Source organism: Mustelus asterias, chromosome 20 (assembly GCF_964213995.1).
Source record: "Mustelus asterias chromosome 20, sMusAst1.hap1.1, whole genome shotgun sequence".
Lineage (NCBI taxonomy): Eukaryota > Metazoa > Chordata > Chondrichthyes > Carcharhiniformes > Triakidae > Mustelus > Mustelus asterias.
The window spans coordinates 82459580-82484686 of record NC_135820.1 but is presented as its reverse complement, the minus strand read 5'-3'; the positions used below and the strand labels follow the sequence as shown (position 1 = coordinate 82484686).

The window sequence follows — 25107 nt, the reverse complement described above, 5'->3', positions numbered from 1 at the left end:
ACAGGAAGGGCGCAATCACTATGTTGGGGGTGTACTACAGGCCCCCCAACAGCCCAAGGGAAGTGGAAGAACGGATATGTCAGAAGATACTGGATAGGTGCAGGAAAAATAGGGTTGTTGTAGTGGGAGACTTCAATTTCCCTGGTATAGACTGGAAATCGCTGAGAGCAGGGACTCTGAATGGGGAGGAATTTGTAAAATGCGTACAGGAGGGTTCTTTGGAACAATATGTAGATAGCCCGACCAGAGAGGGGGCTATACTGGACCTCGTACTGGGGAATGAGCCCGGTCAGGTCTTCAAAGTTTCGGTAGGGGAACATGTGGCAAATAGTGACCACAATTCTGTTAGCTTTAGGATAGTGATGGAAAAGGATGAGTGGTGTCCCAAGGGTAAGGTGTTGGATTGGGGGAAGGCTAACTTTAGTGGGAATCGGCAAAATTGGCAGCTGTTGATTGGGAGAGGCTGTTTGAGGGTAAATCCACATCTGGCATGTGGGAGTCTTTTAAGGAACAGTTGTTAGGGCTACAGGACAGGCATGTGCCTGTAAAAAAGGATAGGAAGGGTAGGATTCGAGAACCGTGGATAACCAGGGAAATTGAGGGACTGGTCAAAAAGAAAAGAGAGGCGTATGTTAGGTCCAGGCAGCTAAAAACGGAGGGAGCTCTGGAGGAGTACAAAGAAAGTAGGAAAGAACTCAAACGGGGAATTTAAAGGGCAAAAAGGGGTCACGAAATGTCCTTGGCAGACAGGATTAAGGAGAATCCCAAGGCATTTTATTTATATGTTAGGAACAAAAGGGTTGTCAGGGAAAAACTCGGACCTCTCAGGGACAAAAGTGGGGAATTATGCTTGGAGCCCAAAGAAGTGGGGAGATCCTAAATGAATACTTTGCGTCGGTATTCACAAAGGAGAGGGATGTGTTGACTGGGAGTGTCTCGGAGGGGAGTGTTGAACCGTTGGAGAAAATCTCCATTACAAAGGAGGAAGTGTTAGGTTTGTTAGAGAATATAAAGACTGACAAATCCCCAGGGCCTGATGGAATCTATCCCAGGCTGCTCAGGGAGACGAGAGATGAAATCGCTGGGCCTCTGACGCAAATCTTTGTCTCGTCACTGGACGCAGGTGAGGTCCCAGAAGATTGGAGGATAGCTAATGTGGTCCCGTTATTTAAGAAGGGGAGGAAGGATAACCCGGGTAATTATAGGCCGGTGAGCCTGACGTCCGTGGTGGGGAAGTTGTTGGAGAAGATTCTTAGAGACAGGATGTATGCGCATTTAGAAAGGAATAAACTCATTAACGATAGTCAGCATGGTTTTGTGAGAGGGAGGTCATGCCTCACTAACCTGGTGGAGTTTTTTGAAGAAGTGACCAGAATGGTTGACGAGGGAAGGGCCGTGGATGTCGTCTATATGGACTTTAGTAAAGCGTTTGACAAAGTCCCTCATGGTAGGCTGGTGAAAAAGGTTGGATCTCATGGGATAAAGGGGGAGGTGGCTAGATGGGTGGAGAACTGGCTTGGTCACAGAAGACAGGGTCTTTTTCCGGCTGGAGGCCTGTGACTAGTGGTGTTCCGCAGGGCTCTGTATTGGGACCTCTGCTGTTTGTGATTTATATAAATGATCTGGAAGAAGGTGTAACTGGGGTGATCAGTAAGTTTGCGGACGACACAAAATTGGCAGGACTTGCAGATAGTGAGGAGCATTGTCAGAAGCTACAGAAGGATTATAGATAGGCTGGAAATTTGGGCAAAGAAATGGCAGATGGAGTTCAATCCTGATAAATGCGAAGTGATGCATTTTGGTAGAAATAATGTAGGGAGGAGCTATACGATAAATGGCAGAACCATAAAGGGTGTAGATACGCAGAGGGACCTGGGTGTGCAAGTCCACAGATCCTTGAAGGTGACGTCACAGGTGGAGAAGAAGGCATATGGCATGCTTGCCTTTATAGGACGGGGCATAGAGTATAAAAGTTGGGGTCTGATGTTGCAGATGTATAGAACGTTGGTTCGGCCGCATTTGGAATACTGCGTCCAGTTCTGGTCGCCACACTACCAGAAGGACGTGGAGGCTTTGGAGAGAGTACAGAGGAGGTTTACCAGGATGCTGCCTGGTATGGAGGGGCTTAGTTATGAGGAGAGATTGGGTAAACTGGGGTTGTTCTCCCTGGAAAGACGGAGGATGAGGGGAGACTTAATAGAGGTGTATAAAATTATGAAAGGCATAGATAGGGTGAACGGTGGGAAGCTTTTCCCCAGGTCAGTGGTGACGTTCACGAGGGGTCATAGGTTCAAGGTGAAGGGGGGGAGGTTTAACACAGATATCAGAAGGACATATTTTACACAGAGGGTGGTGGGGGCCTGGAATGCGCTGCCAGGCAAGGTGGTGGAGGCGGACACACTGGGAACGTTTAAGACTTATCTAGACAGCCATATGAACGGAGTGGGAATGGAGGGATACAAAAGAATGGTCTAGTTTGGACCAGGGAGTGGCGCAGGCTTGGAGGGCCGAAGGGCCTGTTCCTGTGCTGTATTGTTCTTTGTTGTTCACTGTTAATCACCCGGCCAATCTTTGTGTCATCGGCAAACTTACTAATCCTACACCTGACATAGTCATCAATGTCATTTATATAAATGACGAATGTACGCCATTGTACGTTGGTTCCCAGTCAATAAAGCAGCCATCTGTCATCATCCTCTGTCTCCTAGAGGGTAACATCAGCTGGAATCGTAACAGAATTTCTTGGGACTTTTTTTTTGCAATAAAGGTGCGAGATAACATGTTGTGTTTCAATCTCTTTTTATCCTCCTGTGCCCTACAATTCTCTCCCACCTCAACTCTCCCAATTCCTCTGACTCTTGAGCACTTTGTGAACACCTCCACTGGCAGTTACACTATTGGTGACCACGCCACCAGTTGTCCAAGCCCTACATTCAGAAATCCCTTCCCCAAAACCCTTTACCTCGCTAATACCCTCACCTTCTGTACGGTTCTCCTTAAATCCTACCGTTTGGACCAAGCCCTTGGTAACCCCTCCCAGAAAACTATCCTGTGTTTCAGCATTCGTGTTTTCCTTACTCCCCTGTGTAGCATTTAGGGTGTTTTTTCCAAGTTAAAGGTACTGTATAAATACAAGTTGTTGCTGATTGCCTCGGTGAAGACGCGACTAACCTGCTTCCAGTTTAGTGTTGGCAATCAGCATTTGTCGCAGATGTTTTATAAGAGCCGGCCAGGTAAATGTGCTGAATTGCAGAGATGTGTCAGACATTTGGGGGATGTTCATCAGACTTAGCAATTTATACTCTGGATGCGTCACCAAACTTTCCAGCAGTTCACCTACAGATGGCAAAAAGCAAACATCAGCCGCGAGCTTGAATCTGCTACTGAGTGTGAAGATTCAGTGTTTTACATAGAAACAAAGAAGATGGGAGCAGGAGACCATTTGGCCCTTTGAGCCTGCTCCGTCATTCTTTATCATGGCTGATCATCCAACTCAATCGCCTCATCCTGCTTTTTCCCCATAACCTTTGATCCCATTTGCCCCAAGTGCTATATCCAGCCGCCTCTTGAATATATTCAATGTTTTGGTATCAACTACTTCCTGTGGTAATGAATTCCAGAGGCTTACCACTCTTTGGGTGAAGAAATGTCTTCTCACCTCCGTCCTAAATGGTCTACCCTGAATCCTCAGACTGTGACCCCTGGTTCTGAACTCCCCCACCATTGCGAATATTCTCCCTGCGTCGACCCTGTCTAGTCCTGTTAGAATTTTATAAGTCTCTATGAGATCCCCCCTCATTCATCTGAACTCCAGCGAAAACAATCCTAACCTAGTTAATCTCTCCTCATACATCAGTCCCGCCATCCCCGGAATCAGCCTGGTAAACCTTCGCTGCACTCCCTCGAGAGCAAGAACATCCTTCCTCAGAAGAGGAGACCAAAACTGCACACAATACTCTAGGGGTGGCCTCACAAAGGCCCTGTATAATTGTTTTCTGTGGGATTCAGCAGTTTAGGTAAGAAGACATAGCAAGAAGCCCAGAGGGTGAACTAACAGCAAAGAGTGGAGGCAGGAAATGAGAGTTAATCATTAATGATTAGACAGAGCCAAACTTGGCTTTAAAAACCTGTACATTGGAGAAGGAGCTAAGGGAGATATAGAATTTATTGGGGAAGAGAGAGATACAATAACAGGATTTTAGTGAGTCCAACACGAAGTAACATCATGCAGAATTGAGCTGATCACTAAAAATGCAACCTCCTGTGGCACTGTTCACAAGTGTCTCATGTATTAAGCAGCTGGCATTTCTTTTCCCAGAATTTCCAGAGTATTCTATTCCCTGTGCTGACATTATCCATCTCAAACACACCACCTCTATCTCACCAAGAGCTTCCTGCTGTTGGACTGCTTGATCAAAAGTTGGCAAATGGAATATACTGCGGGAAAATGTGAAGTTCTTAATTTTGGAAGGAAAGAACAAAGAAAGAGAGTATTATTTAAATGGAGAAAAACTGCAGAAAGCTGCATCACAAAGGGACTTGGGGGCACTTGTGCACAAAGTACAGAAAGCTAGCACCCAGGTACAGCAGGTAATCGGGAGGCTAATGGAATGTTAGCCCTTATTTCAAGGGGGTTGGTGTATGAGTCGGAAAGTCTTGCTGCAACTGTACAGGGTACTGGTGACACCACATCTGGAGTACTGAGAACACTCAGTCCTCGTATTTAAGGAAAGATATTATTTCATTGGAGGCAGTTCATAGAACATAGAACAGTACAGCATAGAACAGGCCCTTCGGCCCACGATGTTGTGCCGAGCTTTATCTGAAACCAAGATCAAGCTATCCCACTCCCTATCATCCTGGTGTGCTCCATGTGCCTATCCAATAACCGCTTAAATGTTCCTAAAGTGTTTGACTCCACTATCACTGCAGGCAGTCCATTCCACACCCCAACCACTCTCTGCGTAAAGAACCTACCTCTGATATCCTTCCTATATCTCCCACCATGAACCCAAGTTCGGACAAGGTTCACTAGGATGATCCCCTGTATGGGGAAGGATTGTCTTGACTCTACTCATTGAAACATATAGGATTAAGGGGTTTGACAGGGTAAATGCTGAGAGGATGTTTCCCCTCATGGGAGAATCTAGGACCAGAGGGCAGAGTCTCAGAATAAAGGGGGGCCAATTTAAGACCCACAATAATGTCAAATCATCTCCAGAAGTACTAACTTCTTTATTCCCTAGTGTGAATATTACAACGGAAGACTTGAATCCGAGTTGCCCGATGATTGTGTATTCCCTGCTGTACTGTGCGAGATCGATGAAGAATCAGTTCCAAGAGAAGTGTCCACTGAAGTTCCAGGGTCAAGGACAGCCAAATTCCAGTACGTCACATCTCACCAAAGAGGAATAAACATCCTCCTGATTGACTTCCTTATTGACTGTATATAATGATTAGAAACATAGAAAAACTACAGCACAAAACAGGCCCTTCGGCCCCACAAGTTGTGCCAAACATACCCCTACCTATAACCCTCCATCCTATTAAGTCCCATGTACTCATCCAGGAGAAGAAACATAGAAAAACTACAGCACAATGGCGCATAATACTGTGTCTAGAGTATTATTGATCCTGTGTATAACATTGTAGTAATTTATGACTACAGAAGTAAAAGGGGAAGGATGTTAGATGTTTAAGCAGAAACATGATTGCTTTAAGAGCTGATCACATGATTTGATGGTGATGTCATTAGATGTTTTTATTCCAATTCAATCAAATCAAGTCCAATTCAGAGTCTCAACAAGTTGAGACATTCCCGATCCAAGCTGACAAGACAGGGCTCTCACCTCCTGTCTTGGGCTTGATCTACATGATCCAAGCTGATTGCAGTAGGCATGGCTCCTCCTCCAAGGCTTGATCTCATTTGCATCTTAGCCAAAAGGCTAAGATGCCGCTTTTAAAAATTGCTTCAAATGAAGCTAAAATGTAACCTAATGACTTCATCCAAGCACAGCATGTCGATACTACACTTGATCTTAGCCAAAAGGCCGAGAAGCTGCACAGGTTGCTGTTTTACTTTGTTTGTACTCTGTACAGGCAGAAAACATCTTTCAATAGAAATCATAGAAACCCTACAGTACAGGAAGAGGCCATTCGGCCCATCGAGTCTGCACCGACCACAATCCCACCCAGGCCCTACCCCCATATCCCTACATATTTTACCCACTAATCCCTCTAACCTACGCATCTCAGGACACTAAGGGCAATTTAGCATGGTCAATTAACCTAACCCGCACATCTTTGGACTGTGGGTGGAAACCGGAGCACCCGGAGGAAACCCACGCAGACACAAGGAGAATGTGCAAACTCCACAGACAGTGACCCAAGCCGGGAAAGAATAAACCTTGTTGTTGTTAGTTTATATCTACGTGTGCAAACCACATAATTTTATTTTTGTTTAAAACCTGCAACCCCTAACATAGGCCATTCAGTCCATCAAGCCTTTCCTGTTATTCAATGTGATCATGGCAATTCCTCGATCTCAATGCCATTCTCCTAATCTCTGCCCACATCCCTTGACACTTTTAGTGTCTAGAAATCGATGTTTCTTTCTGAAATATATTCAGTGACTTGGCCTCCACAGCCTCACATGGAGAATTCAACAGATTCACCACCCTCAGTGAATAATTCTCTCATCTCAGTCCTAAATGGCCTATCCTGTATCCTGAGACCATGACCCCTTGTCCTAGACCACCCAGCCTAGGGAAACATCATCTCAGCATTCAGTATGTTCAGTCTTGTCAGACTTTTAGACATTTTAATGAGATTTCTTCTCATTCTTCTAAACTCCAGGTCCACTTGTTCTCCCTTATCTACTCTGCTAGTTATTGTGAATGCTCTGTGCATTCAGATACTGTGCCTTTAGACTTGCCTTTTTAACATTACACATTTTTGTCCTATAGCCCTATTTGCTGCTTGCCCTTGTTTCCTCTGCCTTCCACTTTTGCTTTTACTTTTCTTTCTTTCATTTCTTTGTTTCCCATTTGTCACCTTCTGATTAGGTTCCTAGGCCCCTACAAACTCTTCCCCATTGCACTAGCGAATACCCGTGTGAGGACATTACTCCTGATCCTGCTGGGGTGCAACCCGTCCAGCTAGTACAGGTCTCAATTTCCTCAGAATTGGTCCCAATGTCTCAGGAATCTATTTCCTTCCTTCCCATACCATCTGCCCAGCCATGCATTCAACTCGTCTATTCTCCTATTCCTGATCTCGCTAGCACGTGGCATTGGGAGTAATTCTGAGATTGCTATCTTTGAGGTCCTGCATTTTATTTCTTGGCTTCCTATATTCTGTTTTCATGACCTCATCACTCTTTTTGCCTATGTTGTTTGTACAATGTGGACCACAACTTCTAGCTGTTTACCCTTCAGAATGTCCTGCAGACGTTCAGCAACTTCCTGGGCTCTGACACCAGAGAGGCAACATACTACCCTGCTGTCACGTCTGTGGCACAGAAATGTGCCCCTGACAAGAGACCATAAGGCATCGGAACAGAGGTAGGCCATTTGGCCTATCAAATCTACCCTGCAGAGAATTCCCAATCTCGATTTCTCTTCCTCTTTTTCTCCACCTCTCCCCACCACATGCAACCGAATCGCTGGCGGTGCCATGGACCTGGCCGGTGCTGCATTACCTGAGAAACCATCTCCTCCAACAGTATACAAAATGGACAATTACAGGGTGATCGGATCAAGGTTTACAAGAAGACATCAGGAATAGGTGCTATTCAAGTTGACTGCTTGATCCAACATATTGTGGAGTTTTAAGTTAAGTTTGGGTCGAAATTAGATAGCAGGAGGTTGTTTTTTTCCCAGAGGATAGTGAGGCCTCTCGGTTAGTCAGTCAATAAGAAGTCTCACAACACCAGGTTAAAGTCCAACAGGTTTATTTGGTAGCACAAGCCACAAGCTTTCTGAGCGCTGCTCCTTCATCAGGTGAGTGGGAGTTGTCAGAAGCTGAATGCCCGTGACTGCTGAAGTGTTCCCCAACAGAAAGAGAACACTCCCGCCTGGTGATTGTTGAGCGGTGTTCATTCAGCCTCTGATCTTCGGGTAAGCGTTCTTCAAGGCAGCCTTCACGACACATGACAACACAGAGTCGCTGAGCAGAGACTGATAGCCAGGTCCCGCACACGAGGACGGCCTCAACCGGGATCTTGGGTTCATGTCACACTATCTGTAACCCCCACAACTTGCCTGGGCTTGCAAAATCTCACTAACTGTCCTGTCTGGAGACAATACACATCTCTTTAACCTGAGCTTAACCCTCTCTCCACTCACATTGTCTGTACCTTTAAGACTTGATTACCTGTAAAGACTCGCATTCCAACCATTATCTTGTAAATTGAGTTTGTGTCTTTATATACCCTGTTTGTGGACACAATTCCCACTCACCTGATGAAGGAGCAGCGCTCCGAAAGCTTGTGGCTTGTGCTACCAAATAAACCTGTTGGACTTTAACCTGGTGTTGAGGCTTCTTACTGTGCTTACCCCAGTCCAACGCCGGCATCTCCACATCTTAGTCAGTCAGTGCAGGGGACTGACTCACTGAATTCCTTCAAGCTGAAGATTGTTTCAGCCCAAGGCTAAAATCACCTTTTGAAAAGGGCATGACAGCCGGGTATTAATCAGAGGCTGGGTGGTCTTTTAGTTTTGATTGCCTAAATGGAGTGGAAAGGAATGGTGCAGACATCCCCCTGCACCTCAGATGGAGTTTTTTACCTGATTGTTTTTTGTCTCTCTCAGGATATGCTAACGGTGAGTTGGGAAACGTTATAGAAACTGGAAGCAGGAGTAGGCCATTCGGCCCTTTGAGACTGCTCCACCATTCATTTTGATCATGGCTGATCACTGAATTCAATATGTCTGCCTGCAGTGTGAGCAAAACCATGTAAGGCAGGTTGGGTAGACCAGGAGGACTTTTCTTGTCTCAATTTTAGACTGGAGAAATCAGGCACCAATAACACCCAGCTGTTAGAAAGAGTGTCACGATTTGAAATATCCATTGATACACAAAGTAATTGAATAGAAAGTTGCAATAGTTGTGGCTGCTTTTGGTGACTGGGCCTGAGGAAATCCCAAAGAGTCTTCAGCCACACAAATAAACCAATTCAAGTAAGAGAACCAACTAGAAGCAGTGTTCTTGTGCCCACAGGTAAGGCAGAGACCATTCATGCAAGGGAGAGTACAAGAGAATGTACAAGAGAAGGAGTGTGAGTGACAATGAGCCCCTACACAAAGGGAAAGTGTGTGTCTGTGCAACCAAGAGTGAGCACATTAGCTAGAGAGAGACACGTAGGCATGTTATGGGGCTTGGGGTGATTAACTCTGATATTCCACATTAGTAATTAGACTGTGCAATGTGTTTAAAGGCTACAGAAACTGGTTGAAATGTTTATCAATGTACAGGAATGATAAGAGGGGAGGCAATGGAGTAGTTGTACAGTCACAGGTTGAGTAATCCAGAGGCCCAGGGTAATGTTTGGGGAACGGGGTTTGAATTATAAATCTAATGGTGATCATGAAACCATTGTCAATTGTCATAAAAGCCTATCTGATTCACTAATGTCCTTGAGGGAAGGAAATCTACTGTCCTTACCTGATCTGACTCCAGAAGCACAACAATGTGGTTGACTCTTAAATGCCCTCTGAAATGGTCTAGCAAGCCACTTAAGTCAAGGGTAATTGGGATGGTTAATAAATGCTGGCCCAGCCAACATGCCCATGTTCCATGAATGAATAGAAAAAAATTCATATAATGAAACACCTGCCTCAGTGACAAAACAATCCCTTTTCCTTCAGTAAATACAGACAGATTACATCTTACCGTGAGCAACTGGAATTAACTAGAGTATAAAGCTTGAGAAAGGAATGAAAGTCAATAAAGCTGATTTTCTTCTTACCAAGAGGATTTGAAGCATATTGTGAAACATTGCACTTGGTGTACGCTGGCTGTAAGACACTGCCGAGCTGGTGAGCAATGACTTCATTGATGTCTGCAAAGGAAATCTGCTTCACATTCATCAGCTGGGAGCAGATCTTGTGAACAGTGTCATTCTCATGAATCAGGAGCGCATCCGAAGACTGATACAAGTGAGCCAGCGTCAGCACTGTGTTATAATTCTGCACAATGACCTGACCAAGAACAAAATGCTCTTTCAGTAGGAAATTAAAGCAAATGGTTCCCTTACTGCCTCACCCAACCGTGCAGCCCTGCGGCCCCCTGCCTCACCCAACCGTGCAGCCCTGTGGCCCACTGCCTCACCCAACCATGCAGCCCTGCAGCCCCCTGCCCCACCCAACCGCGCAGCCCTGCGGCCCACTGCCCCACCCAACCGTGCAGCCCTGCGGCCCACTGCCCCACCCAACCGTGCAGCCCTGCGGCCCACTGCCTCACCCAACCGCGCAGCCCTGCGGCCCACTGCCCCACCCAACCGCGCAGCCTTGCGGCCCACTGCCCACCCAACCGCGCAGCCCTGCAGCCCCCTGCCCCACCCAACCGCGCAGCCCTGCGGCCCACTGCCTCAGCCAACTGTGCAGCCCTGCGGCCCACTGCCTCACCCAACTGTGCAGCCTTGCGGCCCACTGCCCACACAACCGCGCAACCCTGCGGCCCACTGCCTCACCCAACCGCGCAGCCCTGCGGCCCACTGCCCCACCAAACCGCGCAGCCCTGCGGCCCACTGCCCCACCCAACCGCGCAGCCTTGCGGCCCACTGCCCACCCAACCGCGCAGCCCTGCGGCCCACTGCCTCACCCAACCGCGCAGCACTGCGGCCCACTGCCCCACCCAACCGTGCAGCCCTGTGGCCCACTGCCTCACCGAACCGCGCAGCCCTGCGGCCCACTGCCCCACCCAACCGTGCAGCCCTGCGGCCCACTGCCCCACCCAACCGCGCAGCCCTGCGGCCCCCTGCCCCACCCAACCGCGCAGCCCTGCGGCCCACTGCCTCAGCCAACTGTGCAGCCCTGCGGCCCACTGCCTCACCCAACCGTGCAGCCCTGCGGCCCACTGCCTCACCCAACCGTGCAGCCCTGTGGCCCACTGCCTCACCCAACCGTGCAGCCCTGTGGCCCACTGCCTCACCCAACCGTGCAGCCCTGTGGCCCACTGCCTCACCCAACCGTGCAGCCCTGCGGCCCACTGCCTCACCCAACCGCGCAGCCCTGTGGCCCACTGCCCCACCCAACCGCGCAGCCCTGCGGCCCACTGCCTCACCCAACCGCGCAGCCCTGTGGCCCACTTTGACAAGGTCCCTCATGGGAGGTTAGTTAGGAAGGTTCAGTCGCTGGGTATACATGGGGAGGTAGTAAATTGGATTAGACACTGGCTCAATGGAAGAAGCCAGAGAGTGGTTGTGGAGGATTGCTTCTCTGAGGGGAGGCCTGTGACTAGTGGTGTGCCGCAGGGATCGGTGTTGGGTCCATTGTTGTTTGTCATCTATATCAATGATCTGGATGATAATGTGGTAAATTGGATCAGCAAGTTTGCTGATGATACAAAGATTGGAGGTGTAGTGGACAGTGAGGAAGGTTTTCAAAGCTTGCAGAGGGATTTGGCCCAACTAGAAAAATGGGCTGAAAAATGGCAAATGGAATTTAACGCAAACAAGTGTGAGATATTGCACTTTGGAAGGACAAACCAAAGAAGAACGTACAGGGTAAATGGTAGGACTCTGAAGAGTGCAGTTGAACAGAGGGATCTGGGAATACAGGTACAGAATTCCCTAAAAGTGACGTCGCAGGTGGATAGGGTCGTAAAGAGTGCCTTTGGCACATTGGCCTTTATAAATCGGAGTATCGAGTATAAAAGTTGGAGTGTTATGGTAAGGTTATATAAAAGTGTTATGGTAAGGTTATATAAAAGTTGGAGTGTTATGGCAAGACTGTTCTCTTCCTGTTGGGGAGCACTTCAGCGGTCACGGGCATTCGGCCTCTGATATTCGGGTAAGCGTTCTCCAAGGCGGCCTTCGCGACACACGACAGCGCAGAGTCGCTAAGCAGAAACTGATAGCCAAGTTCCGCACACACGAGGATGGCCTCAACCGGGATATTGGGTTCATGTCACACTATTTGTAACTCCCACAGTTGCGTGGACCTGCAGAGTTTCACTGGCTGTCTTGTCTGGAGACAATACACATCTTTTTAGCCTGTCTTGATGCTCTCTCCATTCACATTGTTTTGTTTCTTAAAGACTTGATTAGTTGTAAGTATTCGCATTCCAACCATTATTCATGTAAATTGAGTCTGTGTCTTTATAAGCTCTGTTTGTGAACAGAATTCCCACTCACCTGAAGAAGGGGCTTAGAGCTCCGAAAGCTTGTGTGGCTTTTGCTACCAAATAAACCTGTTGGACTTTAACCTGGTGTTGTTAAACTTCTTACTGTGTTTACCCCAGTCCAACGCCGGCATCTCCACATCAAGGTTATATAAGGCATTGGTGAGGCCGAATTTGGAGTATTGTGTACAGTTTTGGTCACCTAGTTACAGGAAGGATGTAAATAAGATTGAAAGAGTGCAGAGAAGGTTCACAAGGATGTTGCCGGGACTTGAGAAGCTGAGTTACAGAGAGAGATTGAATAGGTTGGGACTTTATTCCCTGGAGCGTAGAAGATTGAGGGGAGATTTGATAGAGGTGTATAAGATTTTGATGGGTATAGAGTGAATGCAAGCAGGCTTTTTCCGCTGAGGCTAGGGGAGAAAAAAACCAGAGGGCATGGGTTAAGGGTGAAAGGAGAAAAGTTTAAAGGGAATATTAGGGGGGGCTTCTTCACGCAGAGAGTGGTGGGAGTGTGGAATGAGCTGCCGGATAAAGTGGTAAATGCGGGGTCACTTTTAACATTTAAGAAAAACTTGGACGGGTTCATGGATGAGAGGGGTGTGGAGGGATATGGTCCAAGTGCAGGTCAGTGGGACTAGGCATAAAATGGTTCGGCACAGACAAGAAGGGCCAAAAGGCCTGTTTCTGAGCTGTAATTTTCTATGGTTCTCACCGCGCAGCCCTGCGGCCCACTGCCCCACCCAACCGCGCAGCCTTGCGGCCCACTGCCCACCCAACCGCGCAGCCCTGCGGCCCACTGCCCCACCCAACCGTGCAGCCCTGTGGCCCACTGCCCCACCCAACCGCGCAGCCTTGCGGCCCACTGCCCCACCCAACCACGCAGCCCTGCGGCCCACTGCCCCACCCAACCGTGCACCCCTGCGGCCCACTGCCCCACCCAACAGTGCAGCCCTGCGGCCCACTGCCCCACCCAACCGCGCAGCCTTGCGGCCCACTGCCCACCCAACCGCGCAGCCCTGCGGCCCACTGCCTCACCCAACCGTGCAGCCCTGCGGTCCACTGCCCCACCCAACCGCGCAGCCCCGCAGCTCTCAGCCTGACCCACAGGCGCCCTGGTGGTTACGCAGAATAGCAAGTGGTCAGAAGTGGTGTTCCTCGGGAATCAGGCTGGGATCATTGCTGTTTACCAATTACAGAAGCAAATTGGATTCGGGAATCTGAAGCTGGATCCAAATCCTGGAACTCCCTCCCTAACAGCACTTTGAGTGTACCGACATTTCAGGGACTGCAACTGTTCAAGAAATCAGATCACTACCACCTTCTGAAGGGCACTAAGAATGGGCAATAAATGCTGGCCAGCCAGCAACGTCCACATCCTGTTAATTAATTTTCAATATTTTCCAGTGCAAAAATGTGCAGGTTCGGTGTTTTGGCCATGGTAAATGTACGGAATTATGGGGATAAGTTAGGGGGGAGGGCCTGGCTGGGATGCACTATCGGCTTTCCTCACCGCCTGCTGTACCTACATGCCAACCTTCAGCGACTGTTCCACCATGACACTCAGGTCATATTGCACTTTCCCCTTTCCTAAACTGCCACCATTCAGATAATCTTCCTTCCTGTTTTTGTCAAAGTGGATAACCTCACATTTATCCACATTATATTGTATTTGCCACTCAGCCAGCCTGTCCAAATCACCCTGCAGCCTCTTATCATCCTCCTCACAGCACACACTGCCACCCAGCCTAGTGTCATCTGCAAATGCGGAGATATTGTATTCAATTCCTTCATCCAAATCATTAATGTATATTGTGAATAGCTGGGGTCCCCGCACTGAACCCTGCGATACCCCACTAGACACTACCTGCCACTCTGAAAAGGACCCGTTTATTCTTACTCTCTGCTTCCTGTTTGCCAACCAGTTCTTTATCCACGTCAATACATTACCCCCAATACCATGAGCTTTAATTTTGCTCCCTAATCTCTTGTGTGGGACCTTGTCAAAAGCCTTTTGAAAGTCCAGATACACAACATCTACTGGTTCATCCTTGTCCACTCTACTGGTCACAGCCTCAAAAATTCCATAAGATTTGTCCAGCACGATTTCCCTTTAGTGAATCCATGTTGACTTGGACCAATCCTGTCACCGCTTTCCAAATGCTCAGTTATTACATCCTTAATAATTGACTCCAGCATTTTCCCCGCCACCGATGTCAGGCTATAGTCCCAGTTTTCTCTCTCCCCCCTTTTTTTTTTACAAATGGAATTTCATTAGCTACCCTCCAATCCATTGGAAATCTTCCAAAGTCAATAGAATGCTGGAAAATGATCACCAATGTGTCCATTATTTCTAGGGCCACTTCCTTGAGTACTCTGGGATGCAGAGCATCAGGCCCTGCGGATTTATCGGGTTTTAATCCCAGCAATTTCCCCAATACAATTTCCTGACTAATAAGGATTGCCTTCAGTTCCTCCTACATGCTAGACCCTCTGTCCCCTAGTATTTCTGGAAGGTTATTTGTGCCCTCCTTAGTGAAGACAGATCCAAAGTATTTGTGCAGCTGGTCTGCCATCTCATTGCCCATTATGAATTCACCTGATTCTAATTGTAAGGGACCTACATTTGTCTTCATCAGTCTTTTTCTCTTCACATTTATATATAGATTTTGCAGTCAGTTTTTATATTTTCTGCAAGCCTACTCTTGTATTGTATTTTCTCCTTCCGAATTAAACCCTTTGTCCTCCTCTGCTGGATTTTAAATTTCTCCCAGTCCTCAGGTTTGCTGCTTTTTCGGGCCAATTTATAAGCCTCCTCTTTAGCTTTAACACTATCCCTGATTTCCCTCGTTAGCCACGGATGAGCCACCTTCCCCGTTTTACTCTTACACCGGACAGAGATGTACAGTTGTTGAAGTTCATCTATGTGTTCTTTAAATGTCTGCCATTGCCTATCCACTGTCAATCCCTTAAGTATCCTTTGCCAGCTTATCCTAGCCAATGCACGGCTCATATCAAAGTTAGCTTCCCTCAAGTTCAGGACCCTAGTCTCAGATTTAACTGTCTCACTCTCCACCTTAATGACGAATTCTACCATATTATGGTCACACTTCCCCAAAGGATCTCGCACCACAAGGTTGCTAATTAATCCTCTCTCATTACACAATATCCAGTCTAGGATGGCCTGCTCTCTAGTTGGTTCCTTGACATATTGGTCGAGAAAACCATCCCTTATATATTCCAAGAAATCCTCCTCCATCGCATTACTACCAGATTGGTGAGCCCAATCAATATGCAGATTGAAGTCACCCATAATAACTACTGTATCCTTCCTGCACGCATCTCTAATTTCCTGTTTGATGCCATCCCCAACCTCACCAATACTGTTTGGTGGTCTCTACATAACTCCCAGTAACGTTTTAATCCTTTGATGTTCCGCAGCTCCACCCATACAGATTCCACATCGTCCAGGCTAATGTCCTTCCGTACTATTGCATTAATCTTCTCTTTAACCAGCAATGCTGCCCCACTGCCCTTTCCTTTCCATCTATCTTTCCTGAATATCGAATACCCCTGAATGTTGAGTTCCCATCCCTGGTCACCCTGGAGCCAGGTCTCCGTGATCCCAATTACATCATATCCGTTAATGACTGCGCAGTTAATTCATCTGCCTTATTACAAACGCTCCTCGCAATGAGACACAGAGCCTTCAGGCTTGGTTCTTTTTGGCATTTTTGCCCTCTTAGAATTATCATGTAATGTGGCCCTTTTTGATTTTTGTCTTTGGTTTCTCTGCCTTCCACTTTTCCCTTCCTGCCTTGTTTCTGTCCCCTCCTTATTTCCCTCTGACTTCCTGCATCGTTCCCATCCCCCTGCCACATTCGTTTAACCCCCTCCCCAACAGCACTAGCAAACACTCGCCCTAGGACACTGGTTCCAGTCCTGCGCAGGTGCAGACCGTCTGATTTTTACTTGTCCCACCTCCCCCAGAACCGCTCCAATGTCCCAGAAATTTGAATCCTTCCCTCTTGCACCATCTCTCAAGCCGCGTATTCATCTCAGCTATCCTGACATTCCTACTCTGACTAGCACGTGGCACTGGGAGCAATCCTGAGATTACTACCTTTGAGGTCCTACTTTTTGGTGCAACTCCTAACTCCCTAAATTCAGCTTGTTGGACCTCATCCTTTTTTTTAAACCTATATGCACCACGACACCTGGCTGTTCACCCTCCCCCTCCAGAATGTCCTGCAGCCACTCCAAGACATCCTTGACCTTTGCATCAGGGAGGCAACATACCATCCTGGAGTCTCGTTTGCGTCCGCAGAAACGCCTGTCTATTCCCCTTACAATTGAGTCCTCTATCACTATAGCTCTGCCACTCTTTATCCTGCGCTCCTGTGCAGCAGAGCCAGCCACGGTGCCATGAACCTGGCAGCTGCCACCTTCCCCTGGTGAACCATCTCCCCCAACAGTATCCAAAATGGTATATCAGCTTTAGAGGGAGATGACTGCAGGGGCCCCCTGCACTGCCTCCCTACTCTTCCCGTCTGGTGGCCACCCATTCCCTATCTCCCTCAGTAATGTTTATCTGCGGTGTGACCAATTTGCTGAACGTGCAATCCATGAATTCCTCAGCATCGTGGATGCTCCAAAGTGAATCCATCCACAGCTCCAGAGCCGTCAAGCGGTCTAACAGGAGCTACAATTGGACACACTTCCTGCACGTAAAGGAGCCAGGGACACTGGAAGGGTCCCTGAATTCCCACATCACACAAGAGGAGCATGACATGGGTCTGGGATCTCCTGCTATGAATTAACCCTCAAGTTAATTGGCTGTGATGGCACGGTTCGATTTTTTTCTATTTCTCACTGGCCCTCGAGTCTCCCCCGCAGGTCTGCCTCTCCGCTCCTCTCAAAGGTGAGCACATCTTTCCCCTCAGCACCGAATTCCCACTCAGTTCCAAATTTGCCCGGCCCCTCATTCTGGCTGAGTCTCACTCCGGCTGCAGTCTCTCTCTCACCGGCGTGCGCAGGCTCACTGCTCCAGAGCTTTCCCTTGCTTATGGTCCTCTCACTGATGTTTTTCTTGGTTAGAGGGAGGGAAACACTGAAGTAGCGTTTGAAGTTTAACTATCTCTTGACAACAGCTCCTCCACAAACCAGAGTCCCGCTCAGGTCCTCCTTCTGGAAGTGGTGACTACGCCAAAGATGCAAATCTTCACCCCAACAGACAATCAGCGTTGCCGCTCTGCTGGATGCTTGTCTTCAGTTGAACTCGGAGCGTGTCTTGCGCAATAATATATAACGGACTTTAACATTTTCCCAATAGAAATCTTTCATGTCCATCTGAGAGACTGACAGGGTTTCATTTCCAGTCACATTTAAAAGACATCCTGCAGGTGCTGCAGCACTGAGGGTGTCAGCTTGACTGTGTTCAAATCTCTGGGTGGGACTAGAACCAGTGACGACTCAGAAGCAAGTGAGTTACCAGCTAAAGCACAGAAGCCCCGTGCTGTGAAATGCTGATTTTACGGAATAGGATTAAAAGGCAGCATGATCCCATCATCTGCCAATAGCTCCGTTAATAACCGACACTGCAGAATCATTCCTTCCTGTACAAACCCAGATCCCATTAAGACACAATACACTCATTACAGCAATGTAGAGTGTAACTCCCCGAGCAGTTTGTTTGTAATTATGGCTGTGATAAGCGAGTTACTCACACACTCAATACTAAGAACAAAGAAAAGTACAGCACAGGAATTGGCCCTTTGGCCCTCCAAGGCTGTGCCAATCATGATGCCCTTACTAAACTAAAAACCTACTGCCCTTACTCGGTCCATATCCCTCCAATCCCTCCCTACTCATGGACCCATCCAGATGCCTCTTAAATGTCACTAATGTGCCTGCTTCCACCACCTCCTCTGGCAGCGCGTTCCAGGCACCCACCACTCTGTGAAAAACTTCCTCCTCACATCTCCATTAAACTTTCCCCCTCTCACCTTGAACCTGTGCCCCCCTGTAATTGACACTTCCACCCTTGGAAAAAGCCTCTGACTATCCACCCTGTCTGTGCCTCTCATAATTTTGTAGACCTCTATCAGGTCTCGCCTCAGCCTCCGTCTTCCCAGTGAAAACAATCCTAGTTTATTCAACCTCTCCTCATAGCAACACCCTCGAGACCAGGCAACATCCTGGTGAACCTTCTTTACACTCTCTCCAAAGCTTCCACATCCTTCTGGTAGTGTGGTGACCAGAACTGCTCACAATATTCCAAATGCGGCCTGACCAAGGTTTTATATAGCTGCAACATGATTTCCCAACTCCTGCACTCAATGTCCAGACTGATGAAGGCAAGCATGCCATATGCCTTCTTAATCACCTTGGCCGCATGTGTTGCTACTTTTAGGGAGCTGTGGACCTGCACGCCCAGATCCCTCTGTATGTTAATGTTCCTGAGGGTTCTGCCATTTACAGTATAATTCACACCTAAATTTGATCATTCAAAATGCATCACCTCACATTTGTCCGGGTTAAACTCCATCTGCCATTTCTGTGCCCAAGTCTCCAATCTATCTCTATCCTGCTGTATCCTCTGACAATCCCCGGCACTATCAGCAACTCCATCAATCTTCAGGTCATCCAGGGCAGCAGAGTGGTTAGCACTGCTGCCTCACAGCTCCAGGGACCCGGACTCGATTCCGGTCTCAGGTGACTGTCTGCGTGGAGTTTGCACATTCTCCGTGTCTGCGTGGGTTTCCTCCAGGTGCTCCGGTTTCCTCCCAAAAGATGTGCGGGTTAGGTGGATTGACCATTCTGGATTGGCTGCTGGTGTTGGGGGGACTGGCGTGGGGTTGCGGGGGTGGGGCCTGGTTGGGATTATTGTTGGTGCTGGCTCGGTGGACCGGGTGGCCTCCTTCTGCACTGTGGAGATTCTACACTTACTATTCAGACCACCCACGTTTTCCTCCTGATCATTTACATATACACTACAAACATCAGAAGTCCCAGCACTGATCCCTGCGGAACACCACTAGCTACAGAACTCCATTCGGAAAAACACCCTTCCACCATTACTCTGTCTTCTATAACCAAGTAAGAAGTCTCACAACACCAGGTTAAAGTCCAATAAGTTTATTTGGTAGCAAATACCATAAGCTTTCAGAGCGCTGCTCCTTCGTCAGATGGAGTGGAAATGTGCTCTCAAACAGTGCACAGACACACAAAATCAAGTTACAGAATACTGATTAGAATGCGAATCCCTACAGCCAGCCAGGTCTTAAAGGTACAGACAATGTGGATGGAGGGAACATTAAACACAGGTTAAAGAGATGTGTATTGTCTCCAGACAGGACAGCCTGCAAGTCCAGGAGGCAAGCTGTGGGGGTTACTGATAATGTGACATAAATCCAACATCCCGATTTAAGCCGTCCTCATGTGTGCGGAACTTGGCTATCAGTTTCTGCTCAGCGACTCTGCACTGTCGTGTGTCATGAAGGCTGCCTTGGAGAACGCTTACCTGAAGATCCTCTTCAGTCAAGGGCATTCAGCCTTGGATCTTCAGGTAAGCGTTCTCCAAGGCGGCCTTCACGACACACGACAGCGCAGAGTTGCTGAGCAGAAACTGATAGCCAAGTTCCACACACATGAGGACGGCCTCAACCGGGATGTTGGATTTATGTCACATTATCAGTAACCCCCACAGCTTGCCTCCAGGACTTGCAGAATATCACTAGCTGTTCTGTCTGGAGACAATACACATCTCTTTAACCTGTGTTTAATGCTCCCTCCACCCACATTGTCTGTACCTTTAAGACCTGGCTGGCTGTAGGGATTCGCATTCTAATCAGTATTCTGTAACTTGATTTTGTGTCGCTGTGCCCTGTTTGAGAGCACATTTCCACTCCATCTGACGAAGGAGCAGCGCTCCGAAAGCTTATGGTATTTGCTACCAAATAAATCTGTTGGACTTTAACCTGGTGTTGAGAGACTTCTTACTGTGTTCACCCCAGTCCAACGCCGGCATCTCCACATCATGACTACCATCTATAACCAAGCCAGTTCTGTATCCATCGAGCCAGCCCACATGATTTTAATTTTTGTACCAGTCTGCCATGTGGGACCTTGTCAAACTCCTTACTAAAGTCCACATTAACTACATCCACAGCCCTTACCTCGTCAATTATCTTTGTCACCTCTTCAAAAAACTCAAGTCAGGTTGGTGAGACATGACCTTCCCCGTACAAAACCATGCTGCCCATCACTAACTGGATCATTTTCCTCCTAATGTGCATATACCCTGTCTCTCAGTATCTTCTCCAAAAGCTCCCCCACCACTGATGTCAGGCTCACCAGCCTATAATTTCCTGGATTATCTCTGCTTCCTTTCTTAAAGAAGGGAACAACATTGTCTATTCTCCAGTCCTCTGGAACCTTGCCTGTGGTCAAAGAGGATGTGAAGATGTCTGTTAAGGCCCCAGCTATATCTCCCCTTGCCTCCCACAGTAACCTGGGATAGGTCTCATTCAGCCCGGGGACTTGTCTACCTTAATGCAATTTAGTATACTCAACACTTGCTCCTTCGATACACTGACATTCTCTAGAGCGTTCACACACTCATCCCTGACCTCAACATCCATCATGTCCTTCTCCTTGGTGAATACCGATACAAAGTACTCATTAAGGATCTCACCCACTTCCTCTGGCTCCACGCGTAACTTCCCTCCCTTGTCCTCGAGTGGGCCTCCTCTTTCTCTTGTTACCCTCTTGCTTCGAATACATGCATAAAAGCCTTGGGATTTGTGTTGACCCTGTTTGCTAAAGACATTTCATGGCCCCTTTTAGCCCCCCTAATTCTGCATTTAAGTTCCTTCCTACTTTCTCTATATTCCTCAAGGGTTTTTTTCAGTTTTCAGTTGCCTGGACCTATTGGATGCTTCCTTTTTCCTTTAGACTAAACTTACAATTTCCCTTGTCATCCATGGTTTAATGGACAGCAAAATTAGATACTGAAAATGAACTGGAAGGGGATAATTGACACTGATTTATAAGCCATTCATGTACCTCTGGGCACTTGTGGGATAGAATTATTTTGTCAGTATTTTATCTGCATCTATCCCAACTTAAGAGGGTAAATGGGACAGCACACGCAGCACAATAGCACCAGGGATTGGTGCAGGGACCTAATGTTGTCGAGGAGAATACTAAGATGCAGGCTATTAGACTAGACGGGATTGAGGTTCATAAGGAGGAGGTGTGAGCAATTCTGGAAAGTGTGAAAATAGATAAGTCCCCTGGGCCGGATGGATTTTATCCGGGGATTCTCTGGGAGGCTAGGGAGGAGATTGCAGAGCCTTTGGCTTTGATCTTTATGTCGTCATTGTCTACAGGAATAGTGCCAGAAGAATGGAGGATAGCAAATGTTGTCCCCTTGTTCAAGAAGGGGAGTAGGGACAACCCTGGTAATTATAGACCAGTGAGCCTTACTTCTGTTGTGGGCAAAGTATTGGAAAGGATTATAAGAGATAGGATTTATAATCACCTAGAAAGGAATAATTTGATTAGGGATAGTCAACACAGTTTTGTGAAGGGTAGGTCGTGCCTCACAAACCTTATTGAGTTCTTTGAGAAGGTGACCCAAGAGGTGGATAAGGGTAAAGCAGTTGATGTGGTGTATATGGATTTCAGTAAAGCGTTTGATAAGGTTCCCCACGGTAAGCTATTGCAGAAGATACGGAGGCATGGGATTGAGGGTGATTTAGTGGTTTGGATCAGGAATTGGCGAGCTGTAAGAAGACGGAGGGTGGTGGTTGATGGGAAATGTTCATCCTGGAGTTCAGTTACTAGTGGTGTACCGCAAGGATCTGTTTTGGGGCCACTGCTGTTTGTCATTTTTATAAATGACCTGGATGAGGGCGTAGAAGGATAGGTTAGTAAATTTGCGGATGACACTAAAGTCGGTGGAGTTGTGGACAGTGCAGAAGGATGTTGCAGGTTACAGAGGGACATAGATAAGCTGCAGAGCTGGGCTGAGAGGTGGCAAATGGAGTTTAATGTGGAAAAGTGTGAGGTGATTCACTTTGGAAAGAGTAACAGGAATACAGAGTACTGGGCTAATGGTAAGATAATTGGTAGTGTGGATGAGCAGAGAGATCTCGGTGTCCATGTGCATAGATCCCTGAAAGTTGGCACCCAGGTTGATAGGGTTGCTAAGAAGGCGTGCAGTATGTTAGCTTTTATTGGTAGAGGGGTTGAGTTTCGGAGCCATGATGTCATGTTGCAGCTGTACAAAACTCTGGTGCGGCCGCACTTGGAGTATTGCGTACAGTTCTGGTCGCCACATTATAGGGAGGATGTGGAAGCATTGGAAAGGGTGCAGAGGAGATTTACCAGGATGTTGCCTGGTATGGTGGGAAGGTCTTGTGAGGAAAGGCTGAGGGACTTGAGGTTGTTTTCGTTAGAGAGAAGAAGGTTAAGAGGTGACTTAATAGAGGCATATAAGATGATCAGAGGATAGGGTGGACAGTGAGAGCCTTTTTCCTTGGATGGTGATGGCTAGCACGAGGGGACATAGCTTTAAATTGAGGGGTGATAGAATAAGACAGATGTCAGAGGTAGGTTCTTTACTCAGAGAGTAGTAAGGACGTGGAATGCCCTGCCTGCAACAGTAGTGGACTCGCCAACATTAAGGGCATTTAAATGGTCATTGGATAAACATATGGATGATATTGGAATAGTGTAGGTTAGATGGGCTTTAGATTGATTTCACAGGTCGGCGCAACATCGAGGGCCGAAGGGCCTGTACTGCGCTGTAATGTTCTATGTTCTATCTTACCTCTCCAGTTCCATATGGCCAGGTCAGCTGGTTCAATATGAATGAGTTTGGGTATATGTCCCGCAAACACTGAGTGACATAGGTTCCCAGGCCAGAGCCAGTACCTCCAGCCAAGCTCATCATTGTGAAAAAGCCACTTAGTCGTTCACACTTCTCAACCTCCCGCCGGACCAAGTCCATCACAGCTTCTTCATGTTGAGGACCATGAACACAGAACCTGACCAACAGAACACACACAAACATTGGTGCATAGGTAAAGAAAAAATGAAAACCAAAGACTTGTTATTTCTACAGTTCCATTCACGGCCACCAGATGTCTTCAAGCACTTTATAGGCAATGGAACGCTTTTGAATTATACTCACTATTGTAAGGGAGGAAACACAGGAGGCAATCTGTACACAGCAAGCTCCCACAAACAACAGTCTAAACAGATCTCCTAAAATGTTGCTTGAAGGATAAATATTGGCTGAGAGAAATGGGGAGAACTCCCCTGCTCTTTTTCAAAATAGTGAAGAAACAGACAGGGCTTTAGCTTTCAGTTTCATTTGGCGCACGGCACTCCCTGCGCACGGCACTCCCTGCGCACGGAACTCCCTGCGCACGGCACTCCCTGCGCACGGAACTCCCTGCGCACGGCACTCCCTGCGCACGGAACTCCCTGCGCACGGAACTCCCTGCGCACGGCACAAGATCAATTGACTGGGACTTGGCCTTCTGATGACTGTTCAATAATAGAAAAGTACAATAAGTAGATGCTGGAAATTGGAAATATCATGGGTGGCACGGTGGCACAGTGGTTAGCACTACTGCCTTACAGCACCAGGGACCCGGGTTCTATTCCGGAGTTTGCACGTTCTCCCTGTGTCTGCGTGGGTTTCTTCCGGGTGCTCCGGTTTCCTCCCACAGTCCAAAGATGTGTGGGTTAGGTTAATAGGCCATTCTAAATGCACCCTAGTATCAGGGGATTAGCAGGGTAAATGTGGGTTACAGGAATAAGGTCTGGGTGGGATTGTGGTCGGTGCAGACTTGATGGGCCAAAATGGCCTCCTTCTGCACTGTAGGGATTCTATGTACAATATGTTGAGTTAGGGTTGGGACTGGACATGCCAGATTGGCTTAGTTTAGTTGTCACATCAGAGTTCAAGCTTATATATTCTAACTATTGAATGAAGGAAGTGAGCAGCATAAAATAATCCCAAACATAAGCACCTTCAGGAGAGGAAGGAACTGGGGAACAGGAAAGAATTGTTGCTGAGACAATGCCCATTTCTAATCACCTTTGCAAAGCATTGCAACAATGGATAACGTTTGGCCATCCACTCAAAAATACAGAAGATTGACGACAGATTTGTAAATTACCTGCATGGTGCGTTAGTGGTTACAACAGAGATGAGTATTTTTGTCAGACATTTGGAGTCAATTTGATTTCTTCTACAAGCATTTCTATCAAGGAATATGGGGAGGAGGGGGGGGGGAAGGGGGGGGAAGGGGGAGGAAAGGGGGGGGGAGGAAAGGGGGGGGAGGAAAGGGGGAGGAGGAAAGGGGGGGGAGGAAAGGGGGGGGGAGGAAAGGGGGGGGAGGAAAGGGGGGGGAGGAAAGGGGGGGGGGGGGAGGAAAGGGGGGGAGAAAGGGGGGGGAGGAAAGGGGGGGGGAGGAAAGGGGGGGGAGGAAAGGGGGGGGAGGAAAGGGGGGGGGAGGAAAGGGGGGGGAGGAAAGGGGGGGGAGGAAAGGGGGGGGGAGGAAAGGGGGGGGGGGAAGGGGGGGGGAGGAAAGGGGGGGGGAGGAAAGGGGGGGGGAGGAAAGGGGGGGGGAGGAAAGGGGGGGGGAGGAAAGGGGGGGGAGGAAAGGGGGGAGGGGAAAAGGGTGGGGGAGGAAAGGGGGGGGGAGGAAAGGGGGGGGGAGGAAAGGGGGGGGGGAGGAAAGGGGG

The 25107-nt window shown here is 48.0% G+C and overlaps 1 protein-coding gene and 1 non-coding gene across 3 annotated transcripts in view; both read right to left on the bottom strand.

Moving 5' to 3' along the window:
- The window catches only part of tubd1 (tubulin, delta 1), a 37489-nt gene extending 13766 nt beyond the window's left edge, over positions 1–23723 (bottom strand). Inside the window, exons 1-4 of one of the 2 annotated variants that reach the window (XM_078237003.1) lie at positions 23543–23723; positions 23180–23396; positions 9968–10199; positions 3172–3336 (exon numbers count right to left, since the gene is read on the bottom strand). In XM_078237003.1, the coding sequence (XP_078093129.1) occupies positions 3172–3336; positions 9968–10199; positions 23180–23359 (577 nt within the window). In that variant the 5' untranslated portion in view covers positions 23360–23396; positions 23543–23723. Of the gene's footprint in view, positions 1–3171; positions 3337–9967; positions 10200–23179; positions 23497–23542 lie in introns of those variants that run through there. The other variant, XM_078237002.1, reaches the window with a different exon arrangement.
- Positions 5864–6062, bottom strand: LOC144508796 (U2 spliceosomal RNA). Its single transcript, XR_013500350.1, has one exon. It is a non-coding gene; the product is annotated as a U2 spliceosomal RNA (small nuclear RNA).
- Positions 23724–25107: the final 1384 nt, after the last annotated feature.